General features: G+C 58.3%; 1 protein-coding gene across 2 annotated transcripts in view; it reads left to right on the plus strand.

The window, feature by feature from the left end:
* Positions 1–24,850, plus strand: part of AP2A2 (adaptor related protein complex 2 subunit alpha 2) — a 64,124-nt gene extending 39,274 nt beyond the window's left edge. The window contains exons 5-22 of one of the 2 annotated variants that reach the window (XM_033120416.1): positions 1,396–1,525; positions 3,397–3,498; positions 4,709–4,817; positions 6,209–6,359; positions 7,479–7,647; positions 8,610–8,747; positions 11,157–11,339; positions 11,740–11,837; positions 12,220–12,451; positions 12,538–12,705; positions 16,400–16,560; positions 19,356–19,438; positions 21,313–21,402; positions 22,156–22,279; positions 23,250–23,366; positions 23,450–23,519; positions 23,639–23,773; positions 24,494–24,850. In XM_033120416.1, coding sequence (XP_032976307.1) covers positions 1,396–1,525; positions 3,397–3,498; positions 4,709–4,817; positions 6,209–6,359; positions 7,479–7,647; positions 8,610–8,747; positions 11,157–11,339; positions 11,740–11,837; positions 12,220–12,451; positions 12,538–12,705; positions 16,400–16,560; positions 19,356–19,438; positions 21,313–21,402; positions 22,156–22,279; positions 23,250–23,366; positions 23,450–23,519; positions 23,639–23,773; positions 24,494–24,571 — 2,338 coding nt within the window. In that variant the 3' untranslated portion in view covers positions 24,572–24,850. The remainder of the gene's footprint in view (positions 1–1,395; positions 1,526–3,396; positions 3,499–4,708; positions 4,818–6,208; positions 6,360–7,478; positions 7,648–8,609; positions 8,748–11,156; positions 11,340–11,739; positions 11,838–12,219; positions 12,452–12,537; positions 12,706–16,399; positions 16,561–19,355; positions 19,439–21,312; positions 21,403–22,155; positions 22,280–23,249; positions 23,367–23,449; positions 23,520–23,638; positions 23,774–24,493) is intronic. The other variant, XM_033120417.1, reaches the window with a different exon arrangement.
* Positions 24,851–25,342: the final 492 nt, after the last annotated feature.

Raw genomic sequence — 25,342 nt, forward strand, 5'->3', positions numbered from 1 at the left:
CAGCCTTCCGGGGACCTTCACCAGCCGACAGATGACTCAGTGCCAAGGGGGGAGGTGCCCGAGGCGGGAGGGATGGCGGGCACAGAGGGGCATCATTGGAGCTGAGTTCCTGGGCCCTCAGCTCCGACAGGACTGAAACCAAGTCGGCAGCCGTTTCCCTCCATCCCCACTGGTGTCGTACACTGCATTTCCCTCTTCCTCGAATGTTCTTACCGAAAGTGGCTGTCCACTGCTGGCGCCAGAGTGCTGTGGGAATGCTGGGTGGATGGCCCTGCTGTGTCAGTCAGGCCTTGTCATTGCAAACGCTGGCTACTTCAGGCCAGAGCCATGTGTCACGAGTCCAGTGGGTGGCACAGCCGGTAGGCATGCATGGTGGCCTCGTCAGCCCACCCCCACAGAAGGAAGCTCGGTCAAGAGGGCGCTAGTTCTGCCATAAGGCCTGCAGGATGTGGCTGCCCCGCCGTCCCTGGTGAGGATGGCACGGGTCAGAGAGAGGGGCCAGGGTCCACTCCTGTCCCCAGGAGTTGGTGTCCAGCAGAGAGCTTTCACTGAAGTAATTTTCCTTTGGGTTAGAATAGGGGGTGGTGTGGCGGTTCCTTGTGTTGGCTTAGACTCATTTGGAATTAAAAAAGCCCAAGGGGAGGTAAAACCCTTGTCTTGCCTCCAGAAGGAAGCAGAGCCCCCATTGGTTTGCAGTCGCCAACGAGTCCTTTTTCAGACGTGTTCTGACAGCCTGCACTGGAGTGTCCTGTGTTGTGGGAGGAGGGGGTACACAGCTATGGGAACACACTGCCCTCAGCCGACACGACCTCCACAACAGAAAGCCCCCCGGGCTCCCCAGCCCAGAAGCGTGGCTTGTCACAGCCAGTCCCTCGGAGAGGTGACGCCAAGGGAACCCCGGCCCTGCTTCTCCGTGCTGGGGGCACGCGGGGCGGGCGCCTGATGGTTTTGGAGGCGGGGAGGAAGTCTCCAGGTTAAGGAGCAAACAGAAAAGACTGTAATTCAAACAATGAAGGAAGAACGCTAGGTGATTATACCCGCACAGCCCAGGTCGTATCCAGCAGTCAGGGAGATCTGGCGCTTTTGGAGACGCGGAGGTGAGCGGTGAGAGGCTTTTGCCGTGGGACCCTTTCCTGTGGTTGTGTTTGATGTGAAGTCCCTGAGGTAGCTCTTTAGAGCAGACGTCGTCAGTCACTGTGGGACGCAGTCCACATGGAGACCCCTCGCAGGAGGTGGCAGTGTGCGCTTGGTCACGCCGAGCTGTCAGAGCCTCTTACTCTGCGTGTTATTCTGGTCTCCCAGTTTCTCTGGGGTGGCTCTAGGCCGTGCTGGGCTTGTTGGGCCCTGAGGGGTGCTGGCCGTGCCATTGAGTGACCGCTGGCGTCTGTTTTTCAGCGACACCATGGACAGTGTGAAGCAGAGCGCCGCCCTGTGTCTGCTGCGTCTGTACCGGACGTCTCCTGATCTCGTCCCCATGGGTGACTGGACGTCCCGTGTGGTGCACCTCCTCAATGACCAGCACTTGGTAAATGCCTCTGGACGAGAGTCCACCCTTGCCCACCGAGTAGCCTCTGTAGGAACAGCCCCTGGGACAGCCGCTCAGTGTGGTTTCTTGTGTCCTTGGAGCCTGTGCACCCTTCCTGGGGGGAGGAGTCAGACGCGGTCTCTGGCTCCCCCTGCAGCCAGGGAGGCGTCCGTGTTGGCGGGCCTCCTGCAGACCAGCCATACAGACCAAGGAGACCGAGGTCTTGTCCAGGGAGGGCCCCCCACGTGGTGGGCCTGTCTGTGCCTCGTACAGGGCTGCGATGGGGGCGTCCTGTGGTCCCACCTGCGCTCTGGTCTGCACAGCCATTCGTGAGCCAGGCCCGACTGTCCTTGCCGTGTTGTGGACGAAGACAGGTGTAGAGTGTCCACACGGGAGGGGGGCACACGGGTCGTGACACTGGGAAGTGGGGTCGCGTCGGAGCAGGGGCTGGACAGAGGCCTTGTCCAGCCTGAATTCTGTTGTTTAAATGAGAGAATCAGACTTCAACACAAATAAATTTTCCTGCTGGGTAGAGGTGTGAGTGTGTTAGCTGCTTACTATAATACATTTTTCCCAGAAGAGAAATTACCTTAAAAACTGTGTTAAAAATAAATGATGGTCACGTAGAAATTCACAGGTGAGAGCTTGTGTTGGCGTGCTGGCCGCGGCGTCACAGCCCCGTGGGCTATCCCCCCTCAGTCCCCATGCTTACTGGGAAGGCTTTGTCCGCACAGGGCAGTCCTTCCTCAGAGTGGAGCTGAGCGTCCGCAGGCCGCGTTGTAGGCTGGAGGGTGGGGAATGCTGCTGCCACATGCCGGTCACGCACGCCGGGTCACGCTGGGTCACAGTCCATCTGTTCAGGATCAGACTCCCCCGTGGAGCTGGGAAGCGGTGCTGGAGGCCGGGTGGCTTCAGGTCACAAACTGCCCATTGAGTGCACCCCATGAGCAGTGGGGCTTTGCCCAGTTTTGCAAATGAGGAAACTGAGGCTCAGAGAGATTAAATAGCTTCACAGAGATCCAGGCTTGAACCAGGAGTTGACCAGCTGCATGAACAAGGCAGAGGGGCGGCGGGGCCTGGGGAGGGCGGCATCTGGCTTCCTCTGTACACAGTGCTGTCTCCGGACACCGTTTGTGCAAGTTTGGGGATTTCTGGCCCATGCTGTCATCACTGCTGCCTGTGAGGAAGCTCCTACAGCCCCACAGCTGACAGATGCCTAGGCCTTCGGCCGTGCACACCCTTGCCCAGCGCTGGAGGACCCTGGGGGCCTGCAGGCAGGCTGGCACCGTCCGAGTCCTGCGTCAGTCAGAGCAGGTCGCTGCAATGCAGCCGGTGGGCCGGTGTGGGCTAGGACGGAGTGAGCGTGTGGTGGCCCCAGCCTTCTCCTTACACTGCCCTTCCTGGAGGCTCCTGCAGGGCCACAGGGACAGGGAGAAACTGCGCTTCGTAGCTGATGAGCCCAACTAACTGGTTTCGACAGAGTGCTCGTGCAATCCCATGGAGCCTTATTGGCGAACCCGGCCGGCCCCACACACTAGAACCCTGGCAGGGTCCGTGTATTACATGGACTGAGTGTGTTAAAGCCCTCTGTTTGGCGTGGGTAATCTGTTGGCACTGATAGTAAGGCAGTTAGAGCCGGCCTTGCGTACGGCTTTCACACTCCACTAGGAAGCTGAGGGACCAGCACAGCGGCGCTCAGATGAGGTCAGACCTCCAAAAGCGTCATGGGCCCAGCGCAGTGGACCTGAGGTAGCCTGTGGGCTGCCCGTTTGTTCCTCTCAGTTTAAAGTTGTTTGGAAGATGGGTTTAAAATGAGAGGTCAGCTTCAGGTATTCTGGCTGCAATGGACAGGTGTGGCATCTTTCTTCCAGGGTGTGGTGACTGCTGCCACCAGTCTCATCACCACCTTGGCACAGAAGAACCCAGAAGAGTTTAAAACCTCCGTCTCTCTGGCCGTCTCCAGATTAAGCAGAGTAAGTCTGTTGGTGGGAATGGGACTCAGGGTGGGTTTTGGTCTTAGTTATTTTATGTAATTAACGTGTTAGTTTATGTTTTGGAATGCAAGATATTTGGCCCAGTTTGTAAATTCTAGAGTGAAAACTTGGTTAATAACCATTTGGCCTTTGTTTTCAACCTCGTCAGTAGAGATGTGTCCCGTTAGTGTGGGAAGGTGCAGAGCCTCGGCTCTTACCCACCTGGCAGGGTGGGGTGTGCGGTGCCCCACGGGATGCATAGGTACCCAGAGGGGCGCACAGTGCCTGTGGGGCAGCCGGGGACCCTCCCCACAGCAGGGAGCCCTCGTCCTCACTGTTGTGACATCGCTCCTCATTGTCCTTCCTGTCACTGCCGAGCATGCATCCTGAACCGTCCTTCAGCTTTGAGTGTGGTTTGAATTTTCTGTAAATGGATCAAACAGCATATATTCTTTTGTTTGACGTGGTTTGCTTCACATTGTGCAGTGATCATATGTGTTTCGTTTCTTTTCATTCCTTTTTGAGGCTGTGTAGAATTTGTATGAATATACTAGTCACCTTTCTGAATGCACTCACTTATGACTTAAAGTGTCACCTGGGAGCTTCGTAGGTAGAAGCTACTTTGATTCCCTGACACAGTCGATGGAGGAAGGCACCGGGGCTGTGTGTTAGTGGGAATGTCATGTCTTGGGGACTGTCCTGTGTTCAGAAGGTTGGTGGAGCGTCTGCTCTGCCAGGCGCCTCTTTGGAACCGTGAGTGAAGGAAGCGTGTCCTCTGGCCTTGGGGAGCTCATGGCAGGGTCTGTGCTCCGGGGCCTTGGGGGTGCGGGGCTGGGGTCAGAACTCTAGCTTCTCCCTTCCAAGGGTCCAGACGTCTCCCTTTTGTGTTGCACTTGCTGTCCGATCCACACAGGAAAGACTGCGTTCCGTAGGTGCCGTAGGGTTCTGGACCGAGAGTCGGTGGTGTCGGCAGGTGTGTCCTGCAGAGCAGGATTGGCATCGCACGCCGGCTGGTGGGCTATGCTGAGTGTGAGGCTGGCGCAGCTGTGCCCTTTCACCGCTGATGTACGGGCAAACGGAGTCAGTACTCTTAGGACATTGAGCGAAACCAGGTTTCCAGTTAGTCCGTGACCTGCGGGACCAGAGCCAGTGTGGGGCCTCTCTTGGGGACGCCTGCTTGCAGCGTCTCATCACCTGTGTTGTTTTCCAGATTGTGACGTCTGCGTCCACAGACCTGCAGGATTACACTTACTATTTTGTTCCGGCTCCCTGGCTGTCAGTCAAACTTCTGCGGTTGCTACAGTGCTACCCACCCCCAGGTAACAGCCACGCAGCACGGACCCCTGGGAGGGGGCTATTCTCCGCCTCGTGGGGCCGGTTCCGTCTTTCGTTTGTTACCATTCAGAGTCCTCACTAGCGCTTGTTCTTGTTCTGTGGATCCTTCTGGGACGCTGCCAGGTATTTCGGCTTTCCCAGAGCAGCTAGTGGAGAACTCACAATTTTGTTACGATTTAGGATTCCCTCTGCTTTTACATAGTATCAGATCTGTGAGGTTTTTGAAACAGTCTTCTGAAGTAAAACTTGAAACTATTAGAAATTGTGTATCCTAAGTGTTAACCCGGGAAATCTTCATGTGCCATCAAGGGTGTTATTGTGTTCACCTTTCGTCTAAACGTCATTGATTTGATTAGTACCGTAGATATCTGGAAATAGAATTTCTTGGTTGAAGATTGTACAGGAAAATCGTTAGATACTTTGCAGTGCCTTCTACAAAGATTGCTTTGTTGTTGTAACCTTTACATTTAAATCTAACTTGTTTTGGTACAGGGTACTTCTTTATTAATTTCAAGTAACTCCATACTAAGTAACTTTTATGTTAAAGTATGAATGACACACCCTCTGGGGAGGTGAGGGCACCTGGCCCACTCCCTGGCGGTAGTTCTTCCCGTGGCACTGGCTGCTGCCGTCACTTTCCTTCAGCGATCCGGGGACGGGCTTGGACTCAGACCCTCCCCACTTGCCCATGGTGTGAATTTCATCGTCCTTGACCCCCGTTTGCTGTGAACGTTCTCGGCTGTTTCTGATGTGGTGGAGTTTGAGCACCTGCACCCCTCTCACCCTCATGCCTCTGGGCTCAGGTCTCTCGGGGCTTCTCGGGGGCTCTGCTCTCTGTCCCTGCTCGTGGCTCGAGGGACGCCATCTCTCTGGCACTGCTGGTTTTACAGAGCCCTGCGTGTGGTGGTGTTTTTGGTAGATGCGTTGTACGAGTTGTTTCTGACGTTCTGGTGTTTTTCTTACTCTTTTTTGTCCATTGTTTCTTCTGGTTTGAGTAGAACTTAAAAATTTTCTTCTCTTTTTATTGCTTCTTATAACATTTTCTTTACTTCTGCTGGTAATAGCAGGGGAGAAAAATGTTTTGCCCCTTTTTCCTCTGACTTTTATTATATCTTATGTTTTGTCCGCGTGTCTGAGCCTTTGTATTCATAATCTCTATCTCAGTAAAGTATTGTGTGTGCTATTTCCTTAAAATGTGTGTGTAGTTATTCTGGCTGTTATATCCTCTTGTTTTAAATGGCTGGACGATTTGAACGGCGGTACGTAGCCACCGCCTTCTCCCAGTGTGACGTGACTTGATGCTCAGGCCCCAGGCGTGCAGCTGGGAGGGCAAGGTGGGCTGGGAGCCGGCCCGATGGCTTTCTGTCCTGCCCAGAAGACCCTGCCGTGCGAGGCCGCCTGACCGAGTGCCTGGAGACGATTCTGAACAAGGCCCAGGAGCCGCCGAAGTCCAAGAAGGTGCAGCATTCCAACGCCAAGAACGCCGTGCTCTTTGAGGCAATCAGCCTCATCATTCACCACGACAGGTGAGCGGCGAGGCAGGCGGCACCCCCACTGACCGTTCTTCCCCAAAGCTCATCTGAACACGGGATCCTCAGAACATAGGCCCGCGTGCTTCCTCGCTGGCACTGGCCTGGCGCTGAGCTGGTGTCCCCCCACCTGCAGGCCCCACCGCGCGGCCTGTGCCCCCTGCCTGGCCCTTTTTCTTGGCCCTCCTCTGACACTGCACGCTGGTGGTCTGGCCTGAGAACCACCAGTGTTTCCTTTGCCGTGTGCGGTGTCACCTCCCCCAGGGGGCCTCTCCTGTTCTCCTGAGCAGCCCCCTGCTGACCGTACAGGAAGGACGGCTGTGCGCCTGTCTGCGCATGTGTCTCCATTAGCTTTCCCGTGGCACCAAGCGGCCTCCAGGTCTGCCCCAGGTCGTTCCGGAGGCGGTGGAGACGGCCGTGTGTGTCAGTACAGCAGAGACCAACAGGCCCCTGGATGGCAGGACAGTCTGCTTTCCTGCCATCTGTGCAGCCTGCCTGGGGCCTCACCAAGGGCCGTGCGGGGCAGCCCGAGGGAGCGTGGGCTGCGGCAGACGCGCTCAGCCAGGCGTCCCCTCAGCTGTCACAGATGTGCTTTCCTGTGACAAAACTCAGTCTGAGGAAGACTTCAAACAGAATTTTCGGTATGAGAGGCCACCTTTGTGTCTTTATTAAATGTATTTAAAGAGCAGCGCAGTCACGAGGACGGAGTAATCAGCGAGTAGAGATTAAAGAGATTTCTTGGTAATTGGTACTTAGCTGTTCACTCATCTCTTTTACACCTGTGTCTTCACCCATCTTCCCGCTGAGTCCTCATGGCCGGGGCTCTGCTTCAGCTGTTTCTCGGGCTGGTGGCCTCTGGCTGAGCCCACATTCCTGGCCACCACCTGATGGGGGCCTGAGCCTTACAGCGTGAGCTCTGGCCAGAGAAAGGCACCTCTGGCATCGGCAGCTCTTTGGAGTTGGTGGCACCTCCAGACATGTCGGAAAAGCCCCGGCAGCTCCATGGGTTCACTGCAGTCACTGACCTCAGGGCTACGGCTCTTGGAGACCCTGAAGTCTTTGCTTCAGCCTGTGGTCGCCGTGTCCCCACCCAGCCCACCCTTCCCGTCCCTGCAGTGAGCCAAACCTGCTTGTCCGCGCCTGTAACCAGCTGGGCCAGTTCCTGCAGCACCGGGAGACCAACCTGCGCTACCTGGCCCTGGAGAGCATGTGCACACTGGCGAGCTCCGAGTTCTCCCACGAGGCCGTGAAGACGCACATCGAGACGGTCATCAACGCTCTGAAGGCGAGTCTGCGTGGGGCCACGGGTGTGGGCGCGGGCACCTGTCACTCCTGGGGGCGCAGCAGCGGGACACGGCTGCAGGTGCGGCTCCAGCTGTGTGCTATGTTCCCTGCCTGCGAGGTGGCCGTTGCAACGTGTCACATCTAACACGTTCTTGCACAGACCAGAGTCGCAATAAATATTTAAATCAATAGAAACAATTTTTTTTGATAGAAACAAAATATATGCTCCTCGTCTCCAAGAAAACTCACCTTTTGCAAAAGAAAATTCAGTTTTTCAAGGAGTTGAAACTCCAGATTTGGAAGAGCCAAATGAAGCTGTCTGTCCCGTTGGGGGCACAGCGGTGCCCCTCCCCCCACCCCCCGTGTTCCCAGTGTTAGAGCGCTGTGTGCCGGGCTCAGAGTGAGACAAGGTCCCACACTGTCCCTTTGTGTCTGCATGAACTGAACATGTGTTTGGTGTGTGTTTTCAGTGGGAGGCCTGCGGGCTTAGGAGTCAGCCGTGAGTTGCCCTGGGTCCCTCAGGCCCGCTCACAGCCACGCTGGTCAGGTGGACTGGGACGTGCCCTAGCTTTTGCGGGTTGCTCAACCCTCAGCAGTGCCTCTCTGGCCAGCCTGTGCCGAGCCGCCCCGGATGCACAGTGTGGTGGGGCCCGAGAGCCAGCACTGTGGGTAGCAAGCTCCTAGGCGACACGGAAGGGCTGCTCTGTGACCACACAGCAGAGAGGCCTGGAACTCGCCCTCTAGGGCACACAGCTGGATTCCGGGCAGTGCAGGGCCGAGGGGGGCAGTGAGTTGGCATGTGAGGGGCTCTGCCTCGCCAGAGTCTCTGGGGTCCCTGGATTCGGATGGTGAGTGCAGAGAGCTCAGAGTAGTGGGGCGAGGGAGAGCGTACCGCAGCGCATGGCCCGTGTGTCCCCAGCCCGGTTTGCTTGGGCACCTCTTTACTCTGTGCCTCGTCCCCAGACGGAGAGGGACGTGAGTGTGCGTCAGCGGGCCGTGGACCTCCTATACGCCATGTGTGACCGCAGCAACGCCCAGCAGATCGTGGCCGAGATGCTCAGCTACTTGGAGACAGCAGACTACTCCATCCGAGAAGAGATTGTGAGTTCTGACGTGTTGTGTCTGCTTAGCGGTTTCTGATTCTGCCTGCGGACTTCACTGATGGTCTACTAGATTCGGGTTGAAAAAGCCCTGGGCTTCAGCTTTGTACGCAACACTTTCGGGAGAGCCTCTTCGTCTGTCAACATCTCTTTAAATAGTCCGCTGCTGGAAAGCTCTTCTGGCACCATCCACTCACTGTCTCAGTGAAATGGGTTTACAGGTCAGGGTCCAAAGGAGGTTTCAGGGGTCTGCAGCTGAGGTCAGCCCGAACCCCAATTCCTGTGGGCACAGCCTGTGGTGTGACCTTTGATGGTACATCTCTGTTGGCACATCTGCCCTATGTCTTGGGTGTATCGAAGAAGAAAAGACTCGGCCCTGTTTACCCCATGGCACTCGGAGTTTCCAGTGTTATTTCATCGCCTGCAAAGAGGGTGCACACACCCACCAAACTGTCCTAGCTCAGCAAACACCTGCTGTGTGAGGACTGGTGGTCAGAGAGCAGCTGTGGCACGAGGGCCCTGGGGTCCCATGGCCGGCAGAGGGGCTGTGGTCATGAGTCCACCAGGCCGGGCTGCTCTCCCCAGGGCCTCAGGCTCAGTGTGAGTGGACGTGTGTGGGAGGAGCCGCCAAGGCCAGCCGCCCATAGCCTCTCCATCCTATGAAAAGTGTTTCTTTGTCTTTCTGGGGAGCAGAGTGCCGCAGAGGCCTCCATGGGGGCTCTGTGGAGTGAGTGCCTGTGTCAGAGGCAGCTGTGAGCCTGGGTTGCTCCTGGGCCGGTGTCTGGTTTGAGAACGAAAGGCCAGGAGCTCCCGAGGGTGGCTGTGTAAGGTCAGACTCTCAGGGCGATCGCCATGGCCGGGCTGAGAACCAGGTGCTGGCCCTTCAGTGCTGTGCGGCCTGTGCCTAATTCCCCTGTGCCCAGGCTTCACGAGGAGGGGCTCGGGCTGCCCTGCAGCCAGCCTGGTGGGCTTCTCGGAAGGAGCGAGCAGCTGGGAAAGGGCTGGGGAGGCACAAAGGGTGAGGCATGTGGGGGAGACGGGAGGAGTGGGGGGCAGGGCCGGGCCAGCTGGCTCCAAGCAGGAAGCCCCGAGAGAGGGCACGTGGGGAGAGGGTGTTCAGTGGGGGTCTGGGTGGGCGGGCTCAGGACTGCCGTTGCTGGGGCGTTTGTCCTTCCTCATCGTCGTCCAGGGGTTGTGGGCAGAGGCGGGCGTGTTCTGCGGGTGATGCGGAGGTTCTCAAGGCGGCGAGGCAGGCAGCTCCACGTTGGCTCCTGCTCCCTTGGAGAGGAGCGGCCGCCCTCAGCCCTAATCATGGAGTGACGCAGACACTAAGTGCCCACTACGTGCCCTGTCCATCCACCTGGCTGGGCGTGTCAGTGGTTGTGCCAACTGCTGGACACACGCATGCACGCCCTGCCCACGGGGCGCCTTTCTGACCACGGTGCGGGGGGTGGGGCACGTGGTGGGCCGGACGCAGACCTGCTGTGCTGTGGGTGAGGCTGGCTGGAGGCCGGCTCAGGGCCTGCGGGCCTCTCACCAAGGGGAGCTGGGGGGCTTGGCAGGCGACAGTGCAGGCACAGAGGCCACTGGGGCAGGAGTGGCCTCAGCACGGCGGGCGGAGCAGCGGGTGCTGGCCAGCCTCTGTGAGGCCCCGAGTGCCCGGCTGCAGGGTGTGCTCTGGGCTGGAAGTGTTTTGAGCTGAGGGCGGTGGAGGCGTGTTCTGGAATGGTGGTCTGGGGTCGTATGGAGAGTCGGTGTGCAGGCCGGCTGGGGGTAGAGCAGAGGGGCGTGGTCGGGGCTGCAGCAGGGTCGGGCACAGTGGGAGGGTGAAGGAGGGCTAGGTGGGGAGTGGGGGTGGGTGTGCCCACGTGAGGGCGGGAGGCTCACCAGGGAAATGGTCTGGTCTGGGCAGCTGATGCTGCTCAGGGCGGGCTCCCTACAAGAAGAGGGTGAGCTGGGAGGCGAGGGCTGTGGTTCTGAACTGTCCGGGCAGAAGCCCCTGGGGCAGTGGATGTGGCTCACAGAGCCTGCGGGGTGCGTGGGGATAAATGAGCTGGTGGGGTCTTCTGTGGAGAGTAGAGGGGAGACAGGCGGCCAGGGCAGGAGGACACCAGACAGTGTGGCCAGGAGAGGGGAGGACCAGGGCGGGTACGGCTGTGGTCAGGGCAGCCTCGTGCCCTCCTGCAGCTGTGTCCCGTCTCTCCTGTGTGTGTCTGGTCGTGGCCTTTCCTGTCCATTCTTGGAGGGCGGTTTGGCTTTCCTCAGTTACATTGACAAATCTTAAACTTTCCGGGCTCTTTTGAGAACCTGGAGGGAGTGTCCCACTACCGGCTTGGGCGCAGGGGTTCAGTCGGAAGCTGTGGCGGGGCCTGCGGGCAGCGGCACCTTCCTGAGTGGCTGTCCTCTGCAGGTGCTGAAGGTGGCCATCTTGGCGGAGAAGTACGCCGTGGACTACACATGGTACGTGGACACCATCCTAAACCTGATCCGCATTGCCGGCGACTACGTGAGCGAAGAGGTGTGGTACCGTGTCATTCAGATAGTCATCAACCGGGACGACGTGCAGGGCTACGCTGCCAAGACGGTGTTCGAGGTACAGCCCCCTCGCCCCTGGCTCAGGTGTGGCCCTGGGGCGTGGCTGACCTCCCTGCTTCCTCCTGGCACTGTGCCTGGAGGGTCCAGCTCTAGTTCTGCTGCCACCTCTGCCTGGCTGAGCGCCTGTCACTGACACGGGTGACACACTCTTAGCTCTGAGACGTCACGTGAGCACAGCGTCCACGGCCGGCAGCTCTGCCTGTGCGCGGAGCCCTAAGGGTGCTGAAGGGCACCCACCCCACCCCGGGGCCTGAATGGCAGCTTTTGGGGCCCACATCTGGTCTCCTGTGCTGCTGCAGGGTTGGGGGCGGCTAAGAGGGGGCGGGGCTGACAGGAGGGCCTCCAGGGAAGACCCCCCAGGAGCAGGCGCTGGGCTCACGCTCCTCGCTGTCCCACAGGCGCTGCAGGCCCCTGCGTGCCATGAGAACCTGGTCAAAGTGGGCGGCTACATCCTGGGGGAGTTCGGGAACCTGATAGCTGGGGACCCAAGATCCAGGTAAGATGCTCTTTGGGAGTGACGTGAGCCTTGTGTTCTGATGCTGGGCTGCGCCTTGCGGTTCTCACGTGGACGGTCTGGCGCGCTCGCCGGGGCAGCCCAGAGCAAGACCCCTTCCGCTGGCCTGACGGCTGTGTCCTTTCAAGCTGCACAGAAGCTGGGGTGCTAGTCGAAATAAAGGGCTGGCCGCTGTGTGGGAATGTCGTTCCAGAGGAGATGTATGCTCTCACTGGACAGGAGCGGCCTGGTCGGGTGGGGTTCCCTGGGTGCCTCTTTGCTCACCTTCCCCGTGCAACCCTCGGGGTCTCAGACTCAGACGTGGTGTCTGGTAAGGGGCGAGGAGGTGACGTCGGTCCCCCGTCTGCCCCCGTGCCCACCGCAGCCCCCTGATCCAGTTCAGCCTGCTGCACTCCAAGTTCCACCTGTGCAGCGTGCCCACCAGGGCGCTGCTCCTGTCCACCTACATCAAGTTCGTGAACCTGTTTCCGGAGGTGAAGGCCACCATCCAGGACGTGCTGCGCAGCGACAGCCAGCTGAGGAACGCAGACGTGGAGCTGCAGCAGCGGGCCGTGGAGTACCTGCGGCTCAGCACGGTCGCCAGCACCGACATCCTGGTAGGCCCGCAGCCGGCCTACCCTGCCCCGCCCCTGCCCCGCGGGCGCTGCTGTCGGCCACGCTGACCAGGCTTCTTCCCTTCCAGGCCACTGTCCTGGAGGAGATGCCCCCGTTCCCCGAACGCGAGTCGTCCATCCTGGCCAAGCTCAAGAAGAAGAAGGGCCCGAGCACGGTGACAGGCCTGGAGGACAGCAAGCGGGAGCGGGGTGCCGACATCAATGGGGGCCCCGAGCCCACACCAGCCAGTGCCGCGGTGGGTCCTTCCCTGACGCCAGGGCCCCGCACGAGCTCCCGGGGTGCCCCGTCCTCACAAATCAGGACCAGCAGAGCATTTGCCCACTGGGGAGAGTGTTTGTGGAACACGAAAGTGTGTGCCATGAGCCTGGCAGTGGCATCAAGCCTGAGGCCTTCACCTGTGCCTCCCTGGAACCCCAGAAACTGTTCTCATCCAGACACACCGTGTTCTGTTGTCTAGGCTCTTTCACCCTGTTGTCTGGGGTCCCCGTTTAGCTCTTCGCCCCTCCCCATCTTGACTTCCATGTTAGAAAATGTGGACCAGAGCACATCTCCCTTTATGGATTAGTGACGTGAGAGAGACAGTGTGCTCTCTGGGTGCTTGTCGGGCCCAGGGGTACCCAGAGAGCTGTCTGCCCTTCCTCTCCCAGGGGTCCTGGGAGCTCTGGGAGAGCAGGCACCCCAGCCCTGTCCCGGCCCCTAGGAAAGGAAGCCCGGAGAGCTGGTGCAGGGACGTGAAGAATGCCACTTACGGACATCAGCTTCAGAGGTGACGTGTGGTTTGCCGGTGCCAGTGTGCTCCTGCGGCTCCTTGGCTCGGCCCCCGGCCTCTCCCCGCCTGGCTCGTATGCCCCTCCCTGAGGCCGATGATGGCCTAAGCCCTCTGTTCAGACCTCATCTGGCGCCTGCCTTGGGGTCCCCTGGCTGTCAGGCGCCCTCACCAGGGCCTGACGCCTTGTCTCCAGAGGCCGGCCCTCCAGCGTGTCTCCTCCCGAGGCCTGCGCTGCGGCTTTGGGCAGTTTCAGTTGCGTGATGAGCTGAGTTTGGACTGACTGGTAAATGCATGCTTTCTCTCCCAGCGGCCATCATCCCCTTGTGCCTGAGTGACTTAATGGGGTTCCTTTGAACTTGTCCCACGGGCACAGAGTGGACCTGAGCCTGAAGGCAGCGACTGCCCCACTCCCGTGCTCACATTGCTTGTCAGAGGTCATGAGGGTCATCCTAGTGCCAGAGATGGTTATAGGCTGGATTAGTGCGGTGACGTGCTTTCTGGATATAGTGCAGGTTTGTTTGTGAGCTGGTGTCTGTGTTACACCAGGTGTGGGGCCTTCCCATTCCAGGGACAGACAGCAGCCGCTCTGCCCTGCAGAGGCAGTGGGCTGGGAGGGACGACGCACCCTGGGGGCGGGGCTGGGGCGGGGCCTGGGGCGGGGCCTGGGGGGGCGGGGCCTGGGGCGGGGCTGCGGGGCTTCCCCATGGCTGCCTTCCAGGAGAACCGATGGCCGGTTTACACCAGGGGCAGGGCAGATGCTTCTTCTGTCCAGCAGCTCTGACTGTGAGCAGAGCACATGGTTGCCAGTGCAGGAAAAGGGCTTTAGCGTCTACTCTGACAGCTGTCATGGGTCTTGTTTCTCTTGAGACACGCACGTGCGTGCACCCGGCCTGTAGGCTACACTGCACCCAGTTCCCTCCTCGGGCTGTAGCAGGTCCTGGGATCCAGGCTCTGGTGCTTGGCCGAGCAGCTCAGTGGAAATACGGTGGAACCCTTGAACCCTGGTGTGAGCGGTGAGCTCCACTTTGGAAAACAAACCTCAGCGAGGTTTGACATCCCCGTGGGCGCCCTGGGGGTGGGGTGTGGGGAGAAAGGCCTTCTTCCCGGGGCATGAGCTCGCTTCTTGGCTTTATGTGGTGCCTGGCAGGTGTGTGCTTAGTAGGGGAGTGTTGGTGGTTGGGACCGGACGGCTGCCCTTCTGAGCTGAGAACCTGCAGTGCTGTGGGCAGCCGTGTGCTGATGTGACTCCTAACTTGTCCCCATGCTCAGAGACCCCATTTGAAGGGGGAGACCTGACAGGGCTGAGGGGGAGTCGGGGCAGGAGAAGCAGGACAGCAGGAGGGTCCCTGCCAGCTGGAACCCTCACGAGGGGAGGCCCTGCCTCAGAATGGCACACAGCTGTGTGGGTTTCATGTGGGCACCAGCAGGGTCTCACTGAGGTTCGTGCTGGGCAATCTGCCCCTGCTAGGCCCTCCCCACACTTGGCCCCGCCTGTGTTTGTGGCTGTGTGTCTGAGCATCTGGTGGCGCAGGGCCCCTGGGGCGCGGAGGGGCCTGGGAGGGGCCTGGGATTGTCTTGCTGTCCTAATTGCTGTCTCTGCCCTCATGAGGAGGGCTGACTTGTGCAGACGGCGCCCTGGGGCCGGGGCCCCTCGTCTGAGAGGAGGCCCCGGTGAAAGGCCGCTGGGCCTCTGGTGGGCCCTCCAACAGAACAGCCTTCCTTCTGTCCGCAGTGACTTTTGGGGTGGATGTTAGATTTCATTGGACATAGGGTTTTCCTACTTGAAAAAGCATTTGAACTGTGACTGAGGAACGTGACCAAACCTCGCAGCAGCAGCTGCAAAGCAGGGATGACCCCTGTTCAGGCTGGAGGCCCCTGAGGTCAGCTCCCCCTCCTCGGGTCACATGCTGCCCGTAGCAGTGTTAGCACAGAGATGTCGGGAGCCGCTGTGTGACAGCCGCAGGGGCTGTCAGAGGCACAGAAGGGGTTGAGAGGCGTCAGATGGTCTCTTCTAGACACTCCTGTAGTGCACACATTGCTGGTGATCCTTCTCTCGACGGCTCCTTGGGGCCTCCCGCGTACCGAGGAGTCCTGTGTGTCCACTTGGCCAGGAGGGAGCGGGGCTGCCCCCTGGCAGGGCGCTCAGCCCGCTCTGCCCCACCCCTGCAGAGCATGTACTCTGATACTTTCTTCATCTCGAAATCGAACTCGTACGTGGTACCTCCTGCCCACACAGGGCCTCCCTTGGGAAATTCAGCGTCAAGCTGTTACTGACGAAAAGGAACCAGCATTATCCCTGCTGATGTCGATCTCCCAGTGTGGTTGCGTTGGGCGGTGGGTGGCGTCCACGGGCTGCAGGAGGAACGTGCTTTGTCACCTTCCTGGAAGGATGAGCGTCTACGAAAACCGAGTGGGACATTAACAGTAGTGCAGGGAAGTGGCAGCAGCAGGTAGTCTCAGGTCGGTGTCAGCTGATTGCACCTCCGAGTGCCCAGTGGGACTCAGGGCAGAATGGCTCACACCCCTGGTTGTCGCCTATGACACCGTTCTGGTGACCCTTAGAACCGCACACATTCACCTGGCGGGGGACAGCCGAGGCCCAGGGCCCAGGCTGAGCATCCGCCTGGGGTCCAGGCTCCCACGGGGACGCGCCTGCCATCTGAGCCCCGAGGTCAGTGTGACGGTGGTCTCCGAGTGGCTTGCTTGTCTTTGCCAAGGTTCCAGGAGCAATTATGTTTGTAGGAAGTCTGTTCTGTAGGCCCTCGGTCTCCGTTTCCCCTGTAAGACAGTGCACCGTAACCCGTGGAATGACGGCTAGCTTTTTCAGCTCTCCGGTTGACGGTGTCGTGCATGGGCTTATTGCTTAAAGCAGACATTCTTTTTGATCTTTCTAGTAGCAACATTTTTTCAGATTTTGTTTTTTAATTCAAATAACATTTGTGAAAAAATGTGGGTCATTTTTCCAGCCATGTGAGATTGTGACTAACCTTCCCAGTGTGATGACCATCAGGCTTGACTCTGGGTGCCGCCGCTCTCTCTTCCTGGACCTCACACAGCCCCACCCAGCGGGCACCCCGGCGGTGGGAGGGGCGTGGGCTCTTGCCCTTGGCCGGCCTGTGCCCAGAAGCTTCCTCATTGACTCTCCTTCCCTGTTTTCCAGTCCACTCCTTCTCCGTCGGCAGACCTCCTGGGTCTGGGCGCTGCGCCACCAGCTCCCGTGGGCCCCCCAGCCTCCTCCGGCGGGCTGCTTGTGGACGTGTTCTCAGACTCACCCTCTGCAGTCGCACCTCTCGCTCCCGGCTCTGAGGACAACTTTGCCAGGTAGTAGATCTCCCGTTTCCTGAAGACGGCGACCCTGCCGTCCCTGACCCCCTCCACGCTGTCCCGGTCAGCTGTCCGTACTTCCCGGGTCTCTCACTGGCAGAGGTGAGGGATCTACCGTGCTCGGGCGGGTTTGCTCTGTGACCACCCCTGAACCCCATCCTTCACGGACTGCCGTTTCCACTAAAGATAGCTAATGTTCGCGAACAGAGGGAAATCAGGTCGAGAAGCCCCACGGGCTGGGTGGCAGTTGTGTTCATTTGTGAGCCGACATTTAACCGTGTTCCAGCTCTGTTCTTGCTAGAATGCCCACTGCCCTCTGTAGCTGCGTGCTCTTTCCTCTGCACCCCGTCCTCTCCTCAGACTGCTTTCTACTCTGTGTTGGTCCCCTCTGTCCACCTTCCGGGTGCCCAGCTTTCTCTTTTCTTCAGAAACAGCCTTCAGTTGCACGAGAGCTGCTTTATCCCACAGCCTGTGTCTGAGGCTGCTTCCTCCTGGGACCAGCTCCTCCCTCAGAGCTTTTTCACCTTCCCGGAGGCGTCTGCGTGCCGAACTGAGCCGATCCCGGCTTCCCCTAAGTCTTTGCCTGTCCCTCTGCCAGCCCTTCCCAGCACGTTCTTTCTGATTTTGTTGTTGTTGTGTGGATTTTGTACACTTTCCCTCCTTGGAGAGCAGGTGCGAGTTCTGTCCCCTATGAAAGTGAGAGTCTCCCGGCAGCGGCCCCTTGTCCTCGGTGGCTGTGACGATAGCGGCATTCCTTGGCTTGCAGTCTGTCCAGTGTCCTCATGCCCCCCACATGCAGTTATACTTGCGGTTGCTTGTGAGAGGTGACTGACAAGTGCAGGTTTGCGGTGGTGCAGGGTGCCTGTGTCGGCCGGAACAGGCCCTTTCCTGCTTTCAGAGCAGCTGAGTTTAGACTGAAAAGCACTGCAGACCCCAGGGCGCCAGGCCCTTCTGTGCTGGAGCAGCGTGTGTGTAGGGAGAGTGCTGACTCCCCGCTGGCCATCCCAGTCTGGGGGTGTGACTGCAGGCTCCCAGGAGCTTGCGCTTGCTGGCTCAGCGGGGCTGTGGCCGAAGTGCCTCAGGCGACCCACGGGGGTCCTGTCAGATGGTGGAAGGTGCCAGTGGGCGCATCCTGTTGTAGCCTGCAGCCTCGTGCTGTGTTGCAGGCCGGCCCAGGCGCTCCAGTGGGTGCGCAGGAGTTGGGCGATCGGGGCCTTGATGTGGCTGCAGCAGAGGCTGATTGGGGTCTGGTGTGGATTTGGGGGGTGCTGAGGGCTTCGGGCACGCACTCCTCTCTCCGCCCACAGCATTTCCAGAGTGGCCTCATTAACCCAGAATTCCACAGGGTCACTTTTTGTTTGTGATGACCCTTTAAAAAAGCCAACCAAGCAACCAGACGTTGACTGTTAGGTGGCTGCTGTCAGTCACTCAGTGGATGCCCTTCCATTTCCACGACAGATGTCAGTTTCCACTGTGCTCTGTGCACACGGCCCTGTCTCTGGACGGGTGTGGCGGGCCGGCCCTTCGTAGGTGGATCTGGTTCGAGCTGGGCTGTGTGTCCAGGGGCTCCACAGCCTCAGTGGTTTCTCGGTATGTGGGAGTCCAGGAGCATCTGGGTCCCTGTGGTTGATTCCTGGGCCTCAGTCGCACGTTCTCAGATGTGTTTTGAAGGTTGTGTGCACCAAATGGATGTGTTTTACCTGAGGGGCTTTGTACATATCTCAAGCTGGGTAGAGAGCCCGTCATGTCATCTGGAGGACTGGAGCAGGTGGGGGCAGCTGTGGTCCTTGGTGTCGCGGTGAGTGGACACAGAGGGTGGAGCCTGTCTCGCCGTCTCTGCCTGCTGTCTGACGCTGGCCCGGCTTCCACTGGTGGCCCAGTGGATACGGCACGATACTGATGAGTGAGCCTCGCCCTCGAGGGTGGGTGCCACGGTAAAGCTCATACCCAACAGGACACATGCAGGCGTCACTGGCTTCACGCTCCCACAGCACGCGTTTGGGGATGGTGGTGTAGGGGCTGCTGCCACAGACCGTCGGTCTCAGGAGGATCCTGGGTGCCGTGGAAGGCCCTGTATGGACAGTGGCCACCCGTCTGAACTGCTTTCCCCTTCCCCTGCCCACTGAGGAGTAGGGCATGGCAGGCTCCTGCTGCGGGACCCGTATCTCCCCTGTGTCCCTTTCTTTTGTTCCAGTTCCCTGTAGAGTTGTGATTTGTGTTGGGGGAGACCAGAACGCTGCAAACTCCTAAAACAAGTAAAAACTAACACACGCGTTACTTTATTTCCCCCAATTCTGTGTGGTGTAGATACCATGTAGTGGCAAAGGCCTGGACTTCCTGTGCAGTACAAAGTCGCCCTGCATTGGGGGGCAGGGGCAGGCCTTCCTGCCGAGTGGGGTGGCCTGAGTGTCTGGATAGCCCGGGTAGGATGCTGGCGGCTGTCCCCAGGATTGAGCTCAGTGCTGGGTGTCAGATGGGAGAGCCCTGGTCCCACCTGAAGGTGGTGTGCTGTGCCTGGTCCAGCCGCCAGCTGCTGCCTGGCGCTTCCCTGAACAGCAGAGGCCTGACCTGTCGCACGCTCACTCTCAGGCTGCTTGGTCGCTGCTCTCTGCTCACGTCCCATCTCGTGGCCACTCTTAGTGGTATCTGGGCCATTTCTCTACTTTTCCCTTGCCTCGTGTCCCTGAGAGGTTGTTTTGGCCTTCGTGTTCGCTAAACCCTTTTTCAGAGCAAATCTTTGTATTTTCAGTGGGTGGCTCTGAGTGACTCACATACTGTCCCTTTTCTCCTAGGTTTGTCTGTAAAAATAACGGTGTGTTATTTGAAAACCAGTTGCTTCAGATTGGACTTAAGTCTGAATTTCGGCAGAATTTAGGTATGTGTTTTAATTACTTAATGGAAATTTCTCTTAGAAATTATGGGGAGAAAATATTTGCAAATCACATATCTGAGGAGGGTTTAGTTTCCAAAATACATAGAGTACTCCAAGGCAACAACAGAAAAACAAGCAGCCTGGTTAGAACATGGGCCAAGGATGTGAACTGACCCTTGTCTAAGGAAGACGTGCAGATGGCCAGAAACACACGAAAAGGATGACCGGCACCACCGGCCATCAGGGAACTGCAGCTGAAACCACAGTGAGGCCACCTCACGCCTGTCAGAACGGCTGCTGTCTGAAGAGCAAAGTAACAGGTGTTGGCGGAGATGAGGCGCTGCTGCCGGGAGCGTGACACGGTGCCGCCGCTGTGGGGACACGGGCGGTCCCTCCAGCACTTAAACAGAATCACCTGTGACCCAGCCACCCCACTTCTGGGTGTGTCCCCAAAAGCGGTGAGAGCAGGGCCTCCAAGAGCCACCTGCACCCCACGTTCACTGCAGCATTTTCAGCAGCGAACCATGGAAGCAGCCCGGTGTCCATGGACAGAGGATTCAGGAAACGTGGTCCCTCCACATACTGGAGTGTCACTCAGCTATCAAAAGGGAGGACATCCTGACACCTGCTGCAACGTGGATGGACCTGGAGGACACTGTGCTGAGTGAAACGAGCCAGACACAGAGGGACACATCCTGCGTGACCCCATCACACGAGGTCCCTGGAGGGGTCAGATTCACAGAGACAGGAAGTAGATGGTGGTGCAGGGCTGGGGGAGGGGGAGGGGAGTGAGTGCTCAATGGGGACAGAGTGTCAGTTTGGGACGATGGAAAGTTCTGGAGATGGCAGTGGTGACGGTGCCACCACAGTGTGAATGTGCCTGATGCCTGAGCTGTGCGCTTAAACCTGGTTAAGGTGGCAAGTTTTATGTGCTGCGAACTTGACCACAATTTAAAAAAAGCAGCTTTGGAGTCCCGCAGTTCAGGGCTGTGCCCACTGGGCCGCGGGGCTGCCGCCAAGGGGCCCCCCTGCCCGACAGCGGCCCCACCTCCCTCCTGGGCGCCATGGCTGAGTCTTGTGAGGACTCAGTGCTTTCTCGGCAGTAAGAATAAGTGAAAGTGTGAAAAAAAAGGAGAAAAACTGTACATCTGCCTTCCGGGGATCTTTTAGGGGTGTTGTGAGGATTCACAGGGGGGGTCCCTCACGTGGAAAATCCTGCTTTGAAAATGGATCTGACATTTTCTTCCTGCTTTGATTAAGGTGTGAAACTCTGGGCCATGGGGGGGTCTACTCAAGTTTGGTGGTGGTGATTTAAATAGGGGGATGTGACACTGAACTGCTGTCCCTTCAGGATACCTGAAGGTCATTTTCCATTCTGAGTTCAAACGGTATAAGAATGGTCACAGACATTTGTTTAAAGATCCCTACTGTGAGCCAAGTATTAGGTTGGTGCAAAAGTAATTGCAGTTTAAAAGATTAAAAGTAATTGCAAAAACCACAATTACTTTTGCACCTACCTAATAACAGGAGATGGTGCCACGTCCTAAATATCTGCTCATACGGAGTCCCTGGGCACCACGTCGGGGCCAGTACCCCGTGTCCGTGCAGGATAGGGCCAGCCTGGGCTCTGGTGTCCTGGAGAAGGCACAGGGGCTCCTGTGTGCTTCTTGTTCCCAAAGGGCTGTGCAACGGGCAGCCACGCACCCAGGGTGCTGGAGGGCGGGAGCCACCTGGGTGGGGGTGGGGTCGGGTCCCACTGTGGTGGCGGGCACAGCACTCGGTCAGATTCAACGGAGTGTGTGTACACGTGTCTGCTCTGTTTTTCCTGTCAATATGTGAGACCATGTGTCAAACAAACGCTTTTTGTTTCCTTCTAGGTCGGATGTTTATATTTTACGGTAATAAGACCTCCACACAGTTCTTAAATTTCACTCCAACACTAATCTGTTCAGACGACCTTCAGGCTAATATCCTTGGTCCCGTTTCCCCCACGCCCCTGACAGGCAGCCGTCTGGGATTTAGAGGAGGGCGCTGAGGAAGGTTTTCTTTTTAAAATCAGAATAGGGACACATTTCCAGGTGCTGCAGGGACCTCAGGGGACCTCACCTCAGAGAGTGGTTGATTGATAGAAATAGAAATAATGTGCCGCCATCTGCTCCTGGTTTGTCAGTCACTCTCTTTCCCTTACGCCCCTCTAGCTCTGGCTTCCTTCTCTGGGGTCTCCCAGACGAGAGGCAGCTGGAGTGCACGGGGTGGCAGGTGGGGAGTATTGGGACCACACGCCACACACTGGGGACAGACTGGAGACTTGTCCCCAGTAAATGTCAGCAATGGGATTAGAACTCTTTGCTATCTAATGTGAGCTTTGGCGTCCAAATGTCTCTTCCTCCCAGGCTGGGTGGACCAATGAAGTGGTGAGTGGGGCTCCCGCTCCACCAGAGGAGGGCGCTGCTTCCCTGAGAAACCTCACTGTGCTCAGGCCAAACGGTGTTTATCCCGAGAAAAGCATGTTTTAAGCGAAGTCTTTGAAAGCTAAGTGTTTCTAAATAGAGTTAAGAAGAATGTATGTAGGACGAGCCGTATTGAAGGTTCTGTCCAAGGCGAGGCGCGTGAGCTCTGCTCTTACCCGGCCCCCTTCTGGAAAGCTCTGGGCCTGGGCGCCGCAGCGCTTTCTCACCTCGGGCCCACTTCCCACGTTGCGATGGCCTTGACTTGGACACCTCTGAGCCTGCAGACCAAGCCCGTGGACCCGACGGTGGACGGGGGCGCCCAGGTGCGGCAGGCGGTGAACATAGAGTGCGTGTCGGACTTCACGGAGGCACCCGTCCTCAATATCCAGTTCAGGTGGGTGGTCCCCGGGCGCTGTGTCCTTGCTGAGCCTCGGTGTCTGTGCCGAGGGCCGCGGGGGCCCAGGTAGGTGCCAGCACTGCCATGTGCGTGACAGCACCGGCTACAGAGAGTGTGCAGGTGACGGGGACAGGCCAGCACCGCACTTCCGGCAGCCGTATCGTCTTCCCAAGGCCCGGTGCTTTTGAGTTGACACACAGGGGGCCTGCCACGTGGGCGGGGGGCTGCTGCCTGGCCTGCTGTTCTGGAAGGCAGCTGCAGGGGAGGGGCCCCCACACGTTCTCATCTGCATGTGTGTATTTTTGCACAGTTGTACTCTGAGCATACATAGCACTGTGCTTATGGCTCTGAGGATGATGACGTTTTGTGTTGCCGCGGCTCATTCCCGTTACTTGCAGTGGCTACAGGAGTCCACCTAGTCGGCCAGTCCCTGTGGGGTGTTTGCAAAGCACGTTTTCAAACCTTAAACATTTTTGTTGCATTTTGTAGACAGACTTTTTTCGTTAGTCTTTCCGTGGAAAAAGGTAGAAACCCGACACAATTTAAACTAACTTGGAGTTGTAGGCAATGGACTGAGGGGAGAAGTGAGGTGGTGGAGGAAGTCCTGAGTCGGGCATCCTGCCCGGGGCCCGCCTGGGGTTTGAGCAGCCCCGCAGCGCTTGGTGGGAGGCATGTCCCCCGACGCACAGGAGCAGTCCCAGGCCTGGCATCTGTCCTTGTCTGTAAGTGATGTTGCACATTGAGACAGACGGAGCGAGCCTCTCGGTGGCTCAGTGCCACCTCTGGGACAGCCTGCCCGCCCTGTTGACAGGACAGCCCCTTCTGGCAGGGGGCTAGAGCCCCGCCTCTTTTACCTGGGCCCTCACCGTGCCCTGGAGGTTTGCACGGCGTGGGGGCTGGCTTGGCTGCTAGGTTCCAGGTCCTCTGCTATCTGTGTGTCTTCTCAGCACGTCTCTGTTGATCGCAGGTATGGGGGCACCTTTCAGAACGTGTCTGTCAAGCTGCCCATCACACTCAACAAGTTTTTCCAGCCCACCGAGATGGCTTCTCAGGATTTCTTTCAGCGTTGGAAGCAGCTGAGCAAGTAAGCTCACCAGCCTGTGGGGGTGCAGGGGGGCCTTTTGTCTGTGACTCCACTGTGGGGACACTTGTCTTTGTTCCCCGCAGTCCCCAACAAGAAGTCCAGAACATTTTCAAGGCAAAGCATCCAATGGACACAGAAATCACGAAAGCCAAGGTGACCGCCCTGCCCCCGGCGTCCCCAGGTTGGGACGCTCCTGTGCTCTTGAGGGAGCCGACTGCGTTCTCACCCTCAGCCGCCACCACTGTCCCAACTGCCCTGTTCCTTTCGCACAGATCATTGGATTTGGTTCTGCGCTCCTTGAGGAAGTCGATCCTAATCCTGCGAATTTTGTGGGCGCCGGTATCATCCACACCAAAAGCACCCAGATCGGGTGCTTACTGCGTCTGGAGCCCAACCTGCAAGCCCAGGTCAGGCCTCTTGAGGAAACTGCTCAATACACTTCCGTTGTGTTTACTGTGGCACAATTTATACACAGTGAGATGCATAGGTCCTAACTCTGGTAGTTTGATGAGTCGACAGACGTGTGCGCCCGTGACACACGTGACACTTGCATTGCCTCAGAAGCTCCTTTCCATCAGCTCCGGCCGCCCCGGAAGGCAGCTGCCCTGGGGCCCGCCACGTGCTGCTGTGTGTTCCACGGTCAGTCCTAGTGTGGCTAGTGGTCGTGGGGCAACCCCCTGCCCGCTGTGGACGGACCTGCGGGCCGTTCAGTCTGGGCCATGCTGAGTAGGCTGCATGGCATTTGTGCGGACACGTGTTTTCATTTCTGAAAACAGACACCATGTGGGGGGACACCAACCTGGAAATGCTGGCTTACAGGCACATGCACGATTAGCTTTGCAGGAAGCTGCCAGACTGCTTTCCAGAGTGGCTGGAATTAACCACCCCCAGCGGCTCCTCTGCCAGTGGAACTCGCCACTGTTGGGCCTTATTTTAGCTGCTGGACGCGGGTTGCGTGCTCGACTCTTTATAAAACGGTGGGGCCTGCAGAGAAGGGCCAAGCAGGCGGAGCGCAAGTGGCCCCGGGTGGGTCCTGGCCACGAGGCTGTCTGCTGCCCCCAGGGCTGTGCTGAGGGCCGCCCGGTCCGGCCCCGGCGCGGCCACTGACCCACTGTGCTCTGTTTCAGATGTACCGGCTCACACTGCGGACGAGCAAGGAGACCGTCTCCCAGAGACTGTGTGAATTGCTGTCGGATCAGTTCTAACTGACGCGGGCGGAGGCCCAGGCCCATGTGCCTGCCTCCCTCGTCACCTGTCCTCACAGCCGTGCTGCACGTGAATCCCCCGTCGTCCTCGGTCGCAGTGCCGGCGGCCCCTTCTGGGCGTGGATGGGGTACAAGTGAGCAGTTACGAAGAAAAGGCTAAGCCCGGACGGCAGCCTTCTGCCAAGGCGGGAGGACGCGTGTCTCCTCGGATCAGTTTTTATAGAAATCAAGACAGCTCTGTGGTTAAGTCTACAAATTAAAGGGAAATTAGAAGTTGAACGTAAATGGACATGTTTTGGCAGTGTTACTGAAATGCCACTGCCCTGTTGCTGCTGGTTCATCTCCTGACCCTGGGGGAGGAGCAGCACGGTCTGCAGTGAGCGGGCTCTTCACTGGGCCACGTGGCTATTTCAGCGAGTGACGCCAGGCTCAGGAGCCGCGTGACCAGGTCCTCGTGGGGCCTAGTGCTCTGGCCAGGGCCCTGGTGCGTGAGCTCAGCGTACGTGGGCTGCAGGACTGACCGCGGCTGCTCCGGGGCGGGGTTCTCAGTCCAGGAGTTAGAAACACTGTTGTCATGATGTCACGCCTATCCGTAGAACCATGTATCCTGGCTAGATTTCACTGTTCCCCTTCCCTGCCCCGTGTTCTTAAGGGTGTTTGTAACTCCGTCAGACTGCCCGCGGCGCAGGGACGGTTCCTGGTGGCTCTAGAGGGTGTGCAGCTGACGTCACTCATCTTGGGTTTCAGATAAGCACACGGTCACCATAGTGC

Source organism: Rhinolophus ferrumequinum, chromosome 11, assembly GCF_004115265.2.
Source record: "Rhinolophus ferrumequinum isolate MPI-CBG mRhiFer1 chromosome 11, mRhiFer1_v1.p, whole genome shotgun sequence".
Classification (NCBI taxonomy): Eukaryota; Metazoa; Chordata; class Mammalia; order Chiroptera; family Rhinolophidae; genus Rhinolophus; species Rhinolophus ferrumequinum.